The sequence below is a fragment of the Chelmon rostratus genome, chromosome 3, assembly GCF_017976325.1.
Source record: "Chelmon rostratus isolate fCheRos1 chromosome 3, fCheRos1.pri, whole genome shotgun sequence".
NCBI classification, from domain to species: domain Eukaryota; kingdom Metazoa; phylum Chordata; class Actinopteri; order Chaetodontiformes; family Chaetodontidae; genus Chelmon; species Chelmon rostratus.
The window spans coordinates 17,895,922-17,910,888 of record NC_055660.1 but is presented as its reverse complement, the minus strand read 5'-3'; the positions used below and the strand labels follow the sequence as shown (position 1 = coordinate 17,910,888).

Sequence of the window (14,967 nt, the reverse complement as noted above, 5' to 3'; positions counted from 1 at the left end):
CACATTAAAATTATTATTGTAACATCCTTTAATACATACAAATTGTTATTATTAAATTTGGCATGAGCAGTCATGACAAAATATATTCGAACTGCAGCACATACAGCAGGTAAAATAGAACAGATAAGAAAACCATACAATAAATCGCTCCATTAAATTGTGATCTCAATGTCATATAGTTACACACCGTAAATACACTGCACAAACTTTGCTGGTTGACTGCCTCTAACAGCTCGAAGTTTGCATGGAGGGCCCTGGCCATGCTTTATATCTGTTAGGTGGCAAACATGCAAAGCAGTGTTGTATCTTTGGATGATTTCTCTTGCAAATCATATGAGTTAAGAGAAGAGAGACCATTGTTCCCCCAACGAGTCACTGTGAAAGTTCCAGAAATGTCCATCATTAGTGTGGAAGACACCACATGAAGGTGAAAATAGAATTTCAAATGTGTGATGAGAGATTGTGTGACCCTGAGCTCAAATGTGTCCTGATAGCCACTTGCTAGACCAAATAATATTAATATTAAGAGACTTTTGCAGGTAATGAAGATTTATGTATTTACTCGAGCTTGATTCTACTTTCCAAATTGTTTGATAGTTTTAATTGTTGGTGGAGCTGGTTTAAGGACTTTTCCACACAATAAAACCTGCTGAGGTCTGCGGCAGAGGCGGAGGTTCACCTTCTAGCACGACAATCACCTCAGGAATCCTTTGCATGCTTTTTTTGGTCCAACTTAATGCTTGTGTCACAACAAAAAGTACTTTGTACCTTAAAAGCACTCTTTGTGTTATTCCGTTTATCAAATGGTAAAAATCCATTTGAATTTGTAAGCGCTGTAATTTAATTAAAACACCACTCTATCAATGACATACATTTCAATTTACGATGTGAGAACGGTTTAAGAAAACTTAAGCAACGAAAACAAAGGAAAGGCTATTTCCAGACCACTGCAGATGGCACTCTGAGGGATCTTGACTTTTCTGTACTTTGAAGGGTTGAAGAAAACAATCAAAATGCCGCATGAGCACGGCTGCTAACGCTCACACTGATATCCTCTGCTCTCATGTGGCACCGAGGGCGGAGTTTGCCCCTGCACACACAGGCGGAGCAGAGGACACACAGGTGAAGGGAAGATAATGTTGTCAGTGATCTACAAGCTAACGTGCTAATGGATTGTGTGTTTTTTGTTTTTTGCTTTTTTGTTTTTTTTCTGAGCTGGACCAGAGAAGATTTTGTTAAAACTGGTCAGTGATGCTATTTTGATCTCATTGTTCTCTATGAAGTTTAACTTTTGTCCTTGTGTTCTCTGATGAATGTGGCATGAGGTTAACATAACGTTGTCATAATTTTGTTTTTATGAAAATTCTTCACAACTGTTTTGGAAGAAGGAAATAACAATCTGTGTCTGACCTCCCATCATTATAACAACTGATACAATGAAAATACACTTTATCCTTTCATTAACTGAAAAATAATAGTTCATTCAGTAACACACCACGAGGACGGACGGTGGCACGTTTGGAAGTAGAGAGGTGAAAAAGCCAGTCGGCAAGAGAAATATTAAGAAATAAAATAAATATTAAATATAATTATATTTAATCATGATACTTGAGACCATCTTTAGCAGCTCAATAACATAGTTTACATTACATTACATTTGATATGATTTTTCCAAATTTTTGCTCCTAAACCTGATTTTGAACTGATGACACATTTCACAAGTGTGCCACAAAAAAAAAGACTCATTACTTCAGTTTGAGGTTTCTGATCATACATTTGAACAGAATGTTTTCATATGAAAATGTTTCTCTAGCTGTAATAAAGATATACACATGCTAGTAAGACCTCTTGTTTAAAGACAACCTCTCTGTCTTACAGCACATCTTAAAGATTATACTACCACACTTTGGCCTACTTTCATTTCCTCTGCATAATCCCACCAAATATACTGTATGAAAAAGGGTTGAATATGACATCTCTCTCACCGATGCCACATGCACCTGCAATGTTCTCTGTGTGTTTGAAATTTGTATAACACACCAAAATATTATTATTCTGTTCAGACATATAGAAGAGTAATGATGTCTGGTTTTACACTGAAAGACACCGCTTGAGCGTTTGTGGTTCTGTTACTTGGTTTTGGTTTCCGGGCTGTTTGTCCGGTTCTGACTAAACCATTCAGAAACACACCCATGTCAGATAAATGATACACATCACATACACACACACATGTGTGTGCGTGAGGACATGTGACACGTCTGTTCACCAAGCCAAGGTGTATATATAGAGATGAAAGCAAGTCCCGAACACATGCCGAGGACCAGTTGCCTGATCAAAACCTTTGACCTGAGGGGTTGACTTACTGCACAACATCTTCTCATCCTGAAGGCTGGTGAGTTTGTCTTTCAAATCAACCTTCTGAGAAGAGTTTAGCATTGGCCAGTAATGTTAATTACATTCATGTAGTTATGCATCGATATTACTGCACTCCAAAAAAGCATACAGTGGCACAACTTAAAAAATGAGACACATTTACACACATATACACTGTATATAGTGTAATACTGTTCATTGTTGTCGACTCTGATTCAGGAACAGTTTTCATGACTGCAGTGATGAAGGCAATCTTTGCTCCACTGTGTTTTCTCCTTTGCTGGATGCTGCCTGTTGACTCCATGGCGGTGAGTGGAGGATGAAGATATAGCTTGGTTTGAGGCTGGATGACAAGCTGTGCTTTAAAAACAAGCACGACTGAGTCCTTTAACTGACTTTTTAAAATACAAACATAGCTTTTGTTAGTCAAAACTGCAGAAAGCAAATTGTGCAGTCAAACTTTAGCTTATTTATTATAGTGGCAGTGTTACCTGATACCATAGATCATTGAGTTTGGAGGATTTAGGGCCTATTCAATAAAATGCATGATAGTGGGTTTCTTTAAACAGACACTCACAGTAGTAAAGTTTCATCAGTGTCTGACCTCCCTCTTCATCATTTTCTTTCTTTCCCTTTTAGATCAACCCCACTGTCCGAGATGCCGTCCCAAGCAAACCGCTGAGCATGGTTGAAGATTCAGTTGATGACATGTACTTTGGCTGCAAAGACGCAATGATGGAAAAAGTCAAGAACAAATACATTAAGGAAGAAAAGGACAGAATACCATTTGCAGAAGCTTGGAGTGAAGCAGAGAGATGTGCTGAAGAGAAACTGAAGCACACAAAGCACATGGCTCTAACCAAAGATCACATCAAGGCAATCTGTGCTTATACGTCTGACAAACTGTACAAGCCTTTTAATGCTGCAGTCCGGACAGAAAAGAGCATCTACGGGTCCTTATTCCAGTTCCACTCTTTACATTTCCTGCTCACATCTGCCATACAGATATTGAATAGCAAGTACCACTGTCACACCACTTACAGGCGTACCAGTTTAAGGTTTACTGGCGAAGTCCACCAGATTATTCGGTTTGGTACCTTTGCCTCCAGCTCTTACAGAACAGACTTGACAAAATTTGGTAACGAGACCTGCTTTAAAATCAAGACCTGTTCAGGTGCCTCTTTGAAGAGTTATTCAATGTATAAGGATGAGGAAGAAGTGCTCATCCCCCCCTATGAGACATTCAAGATAACTGAGATAATTAATGGCAAGGTTAACATTCAAGGTCTGAATGATTGTAAAGTCATCTACGTCCTGGAGAGTGCAGGCGGTCGGAGCATTCTGAACTGCAAACTTCTGGACCCGTGAGAGTCCAGCAGGTGGGGAAAGGCATTCTTTAAACCATCTTTAAACATTCTTACTCTCCTGTCACAACTGAATGTTATATAACATAGTGCATTCTCTACAATCTGTATCTTTGTGCTTCGGGTTTGTGTGGTCATTGCAGGCTTATGTGTTACACTTTTCTTCAGGAACATTTTAAACATTGTAAAAATTCCTGCAAGTGAACACTTGTCATTAAACTGCTCAATGCAATAATGCTGGTTACGTGCTTTCATTGTGTGATGGTTTATTCACCGACTTACAAGTTCAGCAGCTGCGTTAAAGGGCTTCTGTTACAGTCACAGATGATGGAGGACAATGGCTGGCTGTTGTCGAATCTTTAAGATGTTAGAAGTACAAGGCTGTAAACAGAAGTGCTGTGTGGGTTGCTTTCCAGTAACTTTAGAGTTGCATTTTTTACATGCTGCATCGTCTTAGTTGGGCAGTCACTGAACACATTCAGGACTATATACCTACCGACTGTTGCCAGGCTGCTTGTTCAACCACAGTGTCGTCTGAAGGCACCTTTGACAGAGCTGCTCTGAGTAACAGAAAGTAATTCAACCACTGTGTTTTTGCTGGTTAGTAATCAAAATGTGATTTGAACGAATTTGGCCAACACTGGCCCCTGGTGGACATTTAAGAATAATGGCTGTGTACTAAAAAGCTCATCAATCAAATATATGTGAATATATATAAAAAAAAAAAATGAGAATGGGGATTTATAATATGCAGCTTTAGCACCCATCACATTCTTCAAGTTGATCAATAGATTTGGGATTAATTAATTAACAAGCAAAATAATTCATAACTAATTCATTCATTCATTAATGTATATTCATTAATATGAAACACAGTCTGTGTTCAGTTTAATAACTTAATCTATCTCAAGTGGAACAATCAAAAAGTGTGTGTGTGTGTGTGTATTAACCAGCTACTGTATTGTCATTTCATTTCCTACCTGGTTGAACTCCATGAACCTGTAATGTTAGATAACAAACCGCATGAAGCAGTCAGCAGGCTGCAATGTGTGTTTTCATAAACACATCACAGCAGGAACTTCAGAACCGTCCCGGTGGACAACTGCCCTCCCATTTAAGACCTGACAGTGATGTATCAGTGATCAATAAAAGTAATAAACGATTCACTCCGAAAGATTCTGCTCTTTGACTTTTAGGATGTCCTTGAATGGGATAATGGAGGTGACGTCCTTAATTGGCTGTGGTCAAACTGATGAAAATAGTCTGGTGCAAATGACTACGCAAGAAAAGCATATGGGAGACATTTCAAATGTCCTGAATAAGACATAAGGTTGTGCAAAAAATGATCTGAAGCGAAGAAAGGATGAGACTCTCTCAGCAAAGATCGCATGCATATAAAATATCTGAGCATGAAAAGTTTTATATGATGTTCAGTGATGTAGTCGGGACCAACAGGAGCCTCTGATTCGGTCTGGTCCTGTTTCTTTCTTTCCCTTACAGTGAGGACACAGTAGATCTAAACTGCAGAGCGGCATATTGATACAGATCAGCCTTCACATTTATTTGCTGAATGTCTTCAGCAATTTTAAACCCATTAGCCTTGTTTTGTATACTAGAAATAATTCTAACCAATACGACAACTAAATCAAATATATTGCATTGAAAGCATTTCCTGTATACTTCTCCATCTTTCCATGGTAGCTGCACATAGCACGGTTTATTTTCATATGCACCAACCACAGCACCTGTTAAACGCCCATGCAGGCTTTGCATGCAGGAATGGATTACTCGTCGATGTTATTTGTTTACCGATCAGCAGATGAAAACAGATGTTTTGTGGCTGATGTGATTGAAGCTGGAGCTCCTCCTGTACATTTGGGAATGAACTCAGGGAAAGACAAGGTTAGTGCTTTCATGTTTCTAGACTTTATTTTTCTCTTTCCAGGCAATATGTGAAACAGTAAATGAGATCATTTTCTTCATCTTTCTGCCAGAGTTATCACATATTGGACAGCTCTCTTCTTTGTTCATCAGCTTGTATGTATTCATCTTGTGAATTGTAGATTTTATTTAGAGTCACTCTTGACACTTTGGCACAGATTTGTTTAGAGACGGACATTTAGTGACGCAGACAAAAAGCGTGATTAAGATAAGATAAGATAAGATAAGACTTTATTGATCTCACAATGGAGAAGTTGACTGGACAGTTTGTGGGTTTGTTCAGTTTATAAAACAGGTCTAGGCAAAAGATTTGGACAGCATCTGTTAGAAGCAACAAGTAAGATTTCTATTTTCTATTATTTTCAGAACTCTGCAGAACGTGGGTTAAAAGCTCCGCTGGATTTGGCTCCAAATACTGTAGATGACATGTATGCTGGCTGCAAAGACAAGATGGAGTACAGAGTGAAGGAGGAGTACTTGGCAAATGAGAAGAACCAAGACAAAAATTTCACCTTGGCCTGGGATGAAGCAGAAAAATACTATAACAAAAAATGGAAGCGCAGAAAGGGAAAGCGACCCTCCACCTCCCTGGGGAAAGAGCAGATCATGGCTATTTATGTTTACACCCTTGACAAACCAAAAATCTATTTGGATTTCAACAATGCAGTTCGAACCCAGAAGTCTAAGTACAAGACCACATTCAGGTATCACGCGCTTCACTTTTTCCTGACTGACGCCCTTCAAACTCTCAACGCTCGCAAACCTGAAGAAGAAAGATGCCTCACTGGCTACCGTAGAGCCGACAGTTACTTTAGCCAAGATGTTCTGAACAAGCTGATCCGCTTTGGCTCTTTTACCTCCAGCTCAATGGGATGGTATCCCGGCGCCGAAAGATTTGGAGACAAGTCATGTTTTGAGATTATCACATGCTCCGGAGCGGACGTCTCGCTGTACTCGAAGCTCGGGGAGTCGGAGAGAGAGGCCCTGATTCCCCCTTACGAGGTCTTTAAAGTCACCAGGATAGAGAGGAGGTCTGAGCAGAAGAGTCTTCCATGTGAGGTGGTCTACAAAGTGAAAAGCACAGGAAAAACTCTTTCCAACATGAATTGTGCTCTTTTCTGAAACACACACACATTTAAAATTGAAAATTGAAGTTAAAAAGATAATATACTGGGCAACACCAGATTAATGATTTTGACTTGTCTGTTGACTCGTCATTTACATATCTGTGACTACAGCGGTGTTGTTTTAGTGGTATCTGTCTGCAACTGGATAAACTGGGTGCATTAAAGGAAAACAGTTGTCCTATAATCCTGTCAATCCTGTCCTGCATGCATGCATAATAATGCTAATTGACAGACATGAAAACACATGAGTACTGGCTAAATGACCTGAATCTGAAGAGCTCCAACTTGTGATTGGAAAGTCCAAACCTGTTCAAACAAGGTGTGGGAGGTAGTGAACCTGCTTAAATGTTGTGAGCCTCCAGCTGCTCGCTGATCTCCTCCCGCCCCTCTGCTTGCATTATGAGGCCGTGTCAGAGGAAGTTGCAGAAGCTTGTGTTAAGCTGATAGAGGTAAAAATTCTTACTTGAATGGACTCAGTAACACAAATGATGAGACATTGTCTAAGTTTGTTTGTTTGTTGAAAATTTTAATTCCTCAACTTTTTTTGTGCTTTTGATGGGCTAACTTTTCACATCTGGATAATAGGGGTAGCTTTAGTTGAGTCAGATCTATTGTATGTCACTTTACGTATGTAATCTGAACCTTCTCATCTTGAAAACAAAGAAATGATAGGACTATCATTCCATTATATGGTTCAAAGCAAATGCAGATAAATATAGTAATTATTTTATTTGAAGACAACCATATATACAAACAAACTCAGATGCTTACTTTTTGTATCTGTCCTTTTTACTACCACAAGAGATATTAAGGAAATGCAAAAACTGAGAGTAAATGAGATCCAAAATATAATGCAGAGAAGAGTCAGTGCTGTCTCTGTCCTTAAAACATATTTCCAGGCTGTGTCGTGCCTGTTGCCCTCTGTCTGCTGGGATAGATGGCAGCCACAGTGACCCTGTGCAGGTTTACAGAATGGATGGATGGATGTTTCTCTCTACCAGCAGGTTGTTGTGTATTAATTCAAAAGATTAGTTCACCTCCTTTACACAAAATCACATATACCTCACCTCTCTTTCTAATTTTAGTTGAACTAAACTGACTGCACCTCTTTTTGCCCTCTACATACCCATACAGTATTTTTCAGTTAGGCAGAAATGACCGACCACCGCAAACTAGAAGTTTCCCTGACATTTGCCTCAGGTAAATTAGTACCATGATTTATGCATAAACCATAAACATGTAGCCTTTTTCGTTTGACTCCACAGGTACATTTGTAAAAAGAACTCACCTCCATGTGCTGTCCTGACCACACATTACACATTCTTCAGACCAGTACGGCAAAGCCTGCAAATAACGTGGCGGCAGTTTGGCTGGAATAGACTTTATCCTGTACCAGGTCAACGTAAGTGAATGTGGGATTATTGATTTCACAAGGTAAATGATTCTTGAAAAACTGCTCAGTAATGGAGGCATCTGCAGCGACTGTGACGACTGATATGTGGCCGCGTTTCAGAGTAACTTGCTGACATATTTTTCTTTAAAATGTTCGTCAAAGCTGCAGATTAGTTGTTTGATTCCCTTTAACATACTGTTGTACAATTTATATTGTGACCTGACTGTAATAAAGTGTGACTGAAACAGAGACATGCCTTTTGTTTCTTAGTCATTACTACCTGTAGTGAAGGATTACTACAAAAAAACCTTCTTTGATCCTTCTACTTACATAAATTCAAATAAGTCTTTCACATCACCTGTTTCAACTACTTGTTACTGGCTGCTGTGCTGTCTTCTGACCCCCGCTTTACTGCAGCATGACACCTGCCCTGCAGTAACTTCCTCCTCTGACTGTTTTACATACTGTGAGGAGATTGCAGATTCAGTGCCAGACGTTATACAGTCACGTCTTATCAGTGCAGACCAGATAAATGTGTTCTTGAATGACAGAGAAGCATGTATTTAATGGGAAGCGTGGTGATCGCAGACCTAATATCAATATCAATATTTTCAATCCTTTAAAGTTTTTTCATAACAGTTAGGGCTGTTGCTATATACACTAGTATGACTAGTGTATATAGCATCTTTGGATCATTTCACTTCCAAATAGCTATGAGAGGAGCTGGAAAATAGTATTATATGTGACCCTGAGGACTTTCTACGTCCGATGAGCTGCTTGCCTTTACACCAAGTCAAAGTGGAGAGTTCAGCTCCCAGAGCTCCCAGCAGCTGTCAGACACACATTCAGCGCACACAAGCCTGAATTTGGGCATCTTCTGACATGATGAATCTGTTTAACTATTTTCTGTTTTTATGCCCTGTGTCATAACAAAACCAGACATACAAACATAACCAGAGGCTGTCTGTGAAGATCCTCAGGCATCCAGCTCGTGGTTATCCAAGAAGGGTTGAATCAAGGGCAACTGGACTTGTTTCACCTCTCATCCACAGGGCATCTTCAATTCTGACTGACTAGTGGGGAGTCCCACGTTTTTAATTTTTGTGGTTTGAGGCCAATTGTGAATACGTGTTGAGGGATGGTTTCTCCTTTTTTATGTAAATTGCCTCTTTCATTCCTCTTTCACACCTTCTGGCCTCACTTTCCAAAATACATACACTGTCGTCCTGGAGTGTCTCTTATCTTTCAGGTGTAGGCAAACTGCTGGGTCTTGACCTGACGAGTTGGCCCTCCTGTGGTGCATCAAGAGTTTAATGGTTGTTTAGTTTCCACGTTATACAGGTCTGTGCACTTCTTACTGCATCCCTGCACAGTATCCCTCGGATGTCTATAGTCCTTCTCTTGGGCCAGGGTACTTGAGGAATGCACAGACTTGTATATTGGGGAAACCAAACAGCCACTGAGCAGACGCATGGCACAACGCAGAAGGGCTAACTCTTTAGGTCTAGTCTCAGCTGTTTACCTGCATCTCAAGGAGAAAGCACACTCCTTTGAGGATAAAAATGTGCATATTCTGGACAGAGAAGACAGATGGTTCAAAAGAGGAGTAAGAGAAGCCATCTATGTCAACGTTGAAAAACCACCACCTATCTCCCACATACAATGCTGTCCTTTCATCTCTCCCTAAGAAATTCAAAGATTTTGCCTCTGAAAACAAACAACAAACCCATTCACACATGGCTCCAGGAGCCTCCCAATGACAACAATGGGACATTAATGAGGCAAACGACTGTCGTTGACACCCAAGGGTTGCACCCTACCCCACCTTAATGGGGGGATCGTTTGCCTCACAATAGAGTGATACCATTCTTGGTTTTGGGGGTTGGCCTCACTCAGGGGATAAATACTTGAACCTAACACCATTGCATTGGACTAGAGCTGTCCTATCTAGTCTGGGGCGCATGAACTGATGAAGCCTGCTCGGATGAGAAGCGAAACGTCTTCTAAGACAAACTGACGAGGTCCAGTTGCGAACGATTGAATGCCCTAAAGCTTACAATGACCTGGATGAATGAGAATATTCACAGGGATGGTTCATTATGAGCTTGGTGTTGCAGGGTTCTGCTACTGTAACTCCTGCTCCAGTGGGTGCTGAGAACCACAGAGTAAGTATTGGTCTTTGTGTGACAGGGTGTGCTTTATACTCCAATGTGGCGGCTCCAGCCCTCTTCAACATGTGTGGTACAGTCCAAAATGCCAAGCTGCTGTTCCTGACCTCCTCTCATGTGACCTGATGTTGGGTGAACCAACAAATGCCCTTTCATACATTACCGATCCAGACTTTCACACATTAAAATTATTATTGTAACATCCTTTAATACATACAAATTGTTATTATTAAATTTGGCATGAGCAGTCATGACAAAGTATATTAGAACTGCAGCACATACAGCAGGTAAAATAGAACAGAAAAGAAGACCATACAATAAATTGCTCCATTAAATTGTGATCTCAATGTCATATAGTTACACCCCTTAAAATACACTGCACAAATTTGCACTCAATGTGACCTTTGCTGGTTGACTGCCTCTAACAGCTCTAAGTTTGCATGGAGGGCCCTGGCCATGCTTTATGTCTGTTAGGTGGCAAACATGCAAAGCAGTGTTGTATCTTTGGATGATTTCTCTTGCAAATCATATGAGTTAAGAGAAGAGAGACCATTGTTCCCCCAACGAGTCAATGTGAAAGTTCCAGAAATGTCCATCATTAGTGTGGAAGACACCACATGAAGGTGAAAATAAAATTTCAAATGTGTGATGAGAGATTGTGTGACCCTAAGCTCAAATGTGTCCTGAGAGCCACTTGCTAGACCAAATAATATTAATATTAAGAGACTTTTGCAGGTAATGAAGATTTATGTATTTACTCGAGCTTGATTCTACTTTCCAAATTGTTTGATAGTTTAAATTGTTGGTGGAGCTGGTTTAAGGACTTTTCCACACAATAAAACCTGCTGAGGTCTGCAGCAGAGGCAGAGGTTCACCTTCCAGCAGGACAATCACCTCAGGAATCCTTTGCATGCTTTTTTTGTCCAACTTAATGCTTGTGTCACAACAAAAAGTATTTTGTACCTTGAAAGCGCTCTTTGTGTTATTGCGTTTATCAAATGGTAAAAATCCATTTGAATTTGTAACACTTCAAAATGAGAAAAAGTAGAAGAGCGGTGAAAACTAAACACCACTCTGTCAATGACATAAATTTCAATTTACAATGTGAGAACGGTTTAAGAAAACTTAAGCAAAGAAAAGAAGAGCTATTTCCTTTCAGATTCCTGAAATAATAATAATTATCAATAATTACAAATGAACATAATGTTATTCGGATCATGTCAAGTGGGGTGAATTTGAAGTTCAGTGGATATCTCCTCACCATCTGCTGGCTGTCCATTCTGAAAAAAATCAGCTCTGGCTCTGCAAATGGGAAACAAAGCGGCTGGCACCGAGCCTCACAGCACTGTTTCAGCCATTGGCAGAAAAACGAGACGGCCATGTCAGAGTCACTCACGCCTCCTTTAAGAGTGAAATGAATAAAATTAAAATATAGACTAAAGTAGACAGAATAAAAAATTAGCCTAATAACCATGTTGTGTCTGAAAGTAAAGTCTGTATTATTTAAATTGTCATTTTATTGTCAAACTCAGTTATCACATGCTTATTATGAATACGCTAAGATGGCCGAGTGGTTAAGATAAGCCCTTTACATTCCTGTTTATGATCACGTTTCTCTTGCGCTCACGAGCTATATATAAGTGTATGGTACCGCCCTCTCAGTCAGTGAAGACTGCAGAGACAGACTTCCTCGTCTCTTTGAAGGCTGTTTCTGCTTGACTCCACAAGTTGTCAGAGATTCTTTTATTTAACAACTGAGTCTCCAGGTTTCTGCTTTGGAGCGGGATGGCAGTGATGGCAGTTTGGGCAGCAGTGCTAATCGCTTACAGAGTCTCTACAGGAAGTGCAATAGTGTATATGCTGGGCGATGGCTTTCTTCATTGCACCTGCTTCCATTGACGTCTGTAAGTAAGATGATGTGATCATTTGTTCTGACAGTGTCAATCATTTCTTTGAAGGAGTCTGCTTCTGGGACTTCTGGGTCGAAGACTGCCCTTCCATTGGACATGGCTGAAGACTCTGTTGATGACATGTACAGCTACTGCAAAGATAAAATGATGTCCAAGGTGCAATCTGAAATCCTGGAGAATGAAAAAAACAAAAATGAGAAATTCAAAAGTGCCTGGAATAAAGCAGAGGAAGTCTACAACCAAAGCTGGAAGCCTAAAACAGCAACGCTATCTCCCTACGCACTGACGAAAGAAGAGTTTATAGCAGTTTATGTCTATACCTCTGCTCCAGGGGATCCTCATATTGAGTTCAATAACGCAGTTCGGAACAGCAGATCTGCGTACAAGACCACGTTCGGGTATCACGCGCTTCACTTTTTCCTGACCACCGCTGTTCAGAAACTCAATTCTGAAGCAGGCAAATGTACAACTGGCTACCGCGGAGTCAATGTCGCCCTCAAAGACAATGTTCTCAACAAGGAGATTCGCTTTGGCTCTTTTGCCTCAACTACAATGTTTGGCTTGGCTAAGGCTAAACAATATGGAGACAAGTCCTGTTTCAAGATTTTAACATGTTTTGGAGGAGATGTCTCTATATACTCTAAATTTGGAGACGCAGAGGCAGAAGTGCTGATTCCTCCATATGAAGTGTTTAAAGTCAAAAGTATTAAGAAGAGATCTGAGCAGCCGGGCCTTGAATGTGAGGTGGTCTATGAAGTGGACAGTACAGAAATCGAACATTCTGGTCTGAATTGTGCTTTTTTTCCCAAATAAGCAGTCTAACACATTTTCCACACAGTTAACATAGAGTTTTACGACACATCATGTCATCTATTTCAAATGATCTTCAATCAACATGCAGCCAAATATGGATTTCTTTCTTATGCACGCGCAGGAAAACACCAACATTAACATTTGAATAACTTCAGTAACACTGTCAAACTGAATTTAAACGCTGAATGGGCAGAGGTGTGAATGTTATTCTGTGCAACAAGCGTTAAATGACGATGAGCCATTAGATGCACGAAAACGAAGCCTTCAAATTGTGGGTTGTTCCAAAAAACATTAGAAATAGTAAATGATTTCAAACAGCTTTTTTGAAGAGCCTGATGAAGCTGCAAACCATGTGGCTCTCTTCCACTTCCACAAAATGTTTAAAGAATAATTTAGAAGTTGGTCACCGGATACTATCATAGTAATACGTTTTATTGAGTTTATTCTTGCGTCGCCTGTGTTTGAATTAGATCCATAATCCTTCCTTCGATGTTGTTGTATGAAAAAGGTGCCAAAAAAATAAATCAGTAAACACCCTTGTGTTTCACAAATTGTGCGTGTTGTCAAATGTTTTTACAGCAGTTTGATTCACATACCTCGGTGTGCTCTCACTGTCTCACTACCAGAATCCAAATGGGAGTAGCTCTGAACTGACCATAAAGTTCATTTGCTTACCTGAGTCATTTTCACTTATCACTGTGTGTTCACAGCAATTAAGCCTCAGAGCAGCAGCAAGTGATTTGCAGCACGCACACCATGCTGTGCTTGCAGTAGAAGCTGTTGGGGCTGTATGCCTGTCTGTGGAGACCCCTGCAGATGACACTCTGAGGGAAAATGACTTTTCTGTGCTTTGAAGGGTTGAAGAAAACAATCAAAATGCTGCGGGAGCACGGCTGCTAACGCTCACACTGCTATCCTCTGCTCTCATGTTGCACCGAGGGCGGAGTTTGCCCCTGCACACACAGGCGGAGCAGAGGACACACAGGTGAAGGGAAGATAATGTTGTCAGTGGTCTACAAGCTAACGTGCTGATGGATTCTGTGTTTTGTTTTTTGTTTTTTTGTTTTGAGTTGGACCAGAGAAGATTTGGTTAAAACAGGTCAGTGATGCTATTTTGATCTCATCATTCTCTATGAAGTTTAACTTTTGTCCTTGTGTTCTCTGATCAATGTGGCATGAGGTTAACAAACTGGTCAGAACTTTGTTTTTATGAAAATTCTTCACAACTGTTCTGGCAGAAGGAAATAATCTGTGTCTGACTGAAGAAATGAAATAGATATTAAATATAATTCATGCCAAATGTCATTTTAATGATGACATTTGGCATGAATTATATTTAATAATGATACTTGAGACCATCTTTAGCAGCTCAATAACATAGTTTACATTACATTACATTTGATATGATATGTTTTTTTCTAAATTTTGCTCCTAAACCTCAATTTGAACTGATGACACATTTCACAAGTGCACCACAAAAAAAAAAAAAAAAAAAAAAAAGACTCATTACTTCAGTTTGAGGTTTCTGATCATACATTTAAACAGAATGTTTTCATATGAAAATGTTTCTCTGGCTGTAATAAAGATATACACATGTTAGTGAGACCTCTTGTTTAAATAAATGCTTCGCTGACAAACCAGCAAAGAAGGGAAACAGTGTCATCTAGTGGTGAATTAAACAGAATGAAGGTGAACTGCAAACTGTGTCTCAGACAGTGAGCGAGCCTCCAGTCCGAGAAAGCTGACCCACCAACATCACACTTTTCACGGCTCTGGGATGTCATATAACAAGCAATCATACAGTCAATCATAGCTTCGATTAGAGTTCAACATCATCTCCTTAACATTTGTGAAATAACCCACTAAGCTAAGATGCAC

At 39.9% G+C, this 14,967-nt stretch overlaps 3 protein-coding genes across 3 annotated transcripts; all 3 read left to right on the top strand.

Moving 5' to 3' along the window:
• Positions 1-2,312: 2,312 nt before the first annotated feature.
• Positions 2,313-3,954, top strand: LOC121604460 (NAD(P)(+)--arginine ADP-ribosyltransferase 2-like). Its single transcript, XM_041933973.1, has 3 exons — positions 2,313-2,392; positions 2,593-2,681; positions 3,013-3,954. The coding sequence occupies exons 2-3, from the start codon at positions 2,604-2,606 to the stop codon at positions 3,739-3,741; spliced, it is 807 nt and encodes a 268-aa protein (XP_041789907.1). The 5' UTR covers positions 2,313-2,392; positions 2,593-2,603; the 3' UTR covers positions 3,742-3,954.
• A 1,608-nt stretch (positions 3,955-5,562) lies between these two features.
• Positions 5,563-6,800, top strand: LOC121604542 (ecto-ADP-ribosyltransferase 5-like). Its single transcript, XM_041934091.1, has 2 exons — positions 5,563-5,639; positions 6,045-6,800. Exons 1-2 carry the CDS (start codon positions 5,619-5,621, stop codon positions 6,798-6,800), a joined length of 777 nt encoding a protein of 258 aa, XP_041790025.1. The 5' UTR covers positions 5,563-5,618.
• Positions 6,801-12,151: 5,351 nt separating this feature from the next.
• LOC121604297 (ecto-ADP-ribosyltransferase 5-like) lies at positions 12,152-13,366 on the top strand. The gene is made up of 2 exons (XM_041933776.1): positions 12,152-12,217; positions 12,325-13,366. Exons 1-2 carry the CDS (start codon positions 12,152-12,154, stop codon positions 13,087-13,089), a joined length of 831 nt encoding a protein of 276 aa, XP_041789710.1. The 3' UTR covers positions 13,090-13,366.
• The last annotated feature ends 1,601 nt before the right edge of the window (positions 13,367-14,967 follow it).

Coding starts and splice junctions, on each gene's coding strand:
- LOC121604542 (XM_041934091.1), top strand. CDS start 5,619: ATGAACTCAGGGAAAGACAAG. Junction 5,640..6,044: donor TGAACTCAGGGAAAGACAAG/GTTAGTGCTTTC, acceptor TATTATTTTCAG/AACTCTGCAGAACGTGGGTT.
- LOC121604297 (XM_041933776.1), top strand. CDS start 12,152: ATGGCAGTGATGGCAGTTTGGGCAGCAGTGCTAATCGCTTACAGAGTC. Junction 12,218..12,324: donor TCTCTACAGGAAGTGCAATA/GTGTATATGCTG, acceptor ATTTCTTTGAAG/GAGTCTGCTTCTGGGACTTC.
- LOC121604460 (XM_041933973.1), top strand. CDS start 2,604: ATGACTGCAGTGATGAAGGCAATCTTTGCTCCACTGTGTTTTCTCCTT. Junction 2,682..3,012: donor TGCCTGTTGACTCCATGGCG/GTGAGTGGAGGA, acceptor TTTCCCTTTTAG/ATCAACCCCACTGTCCGAGA.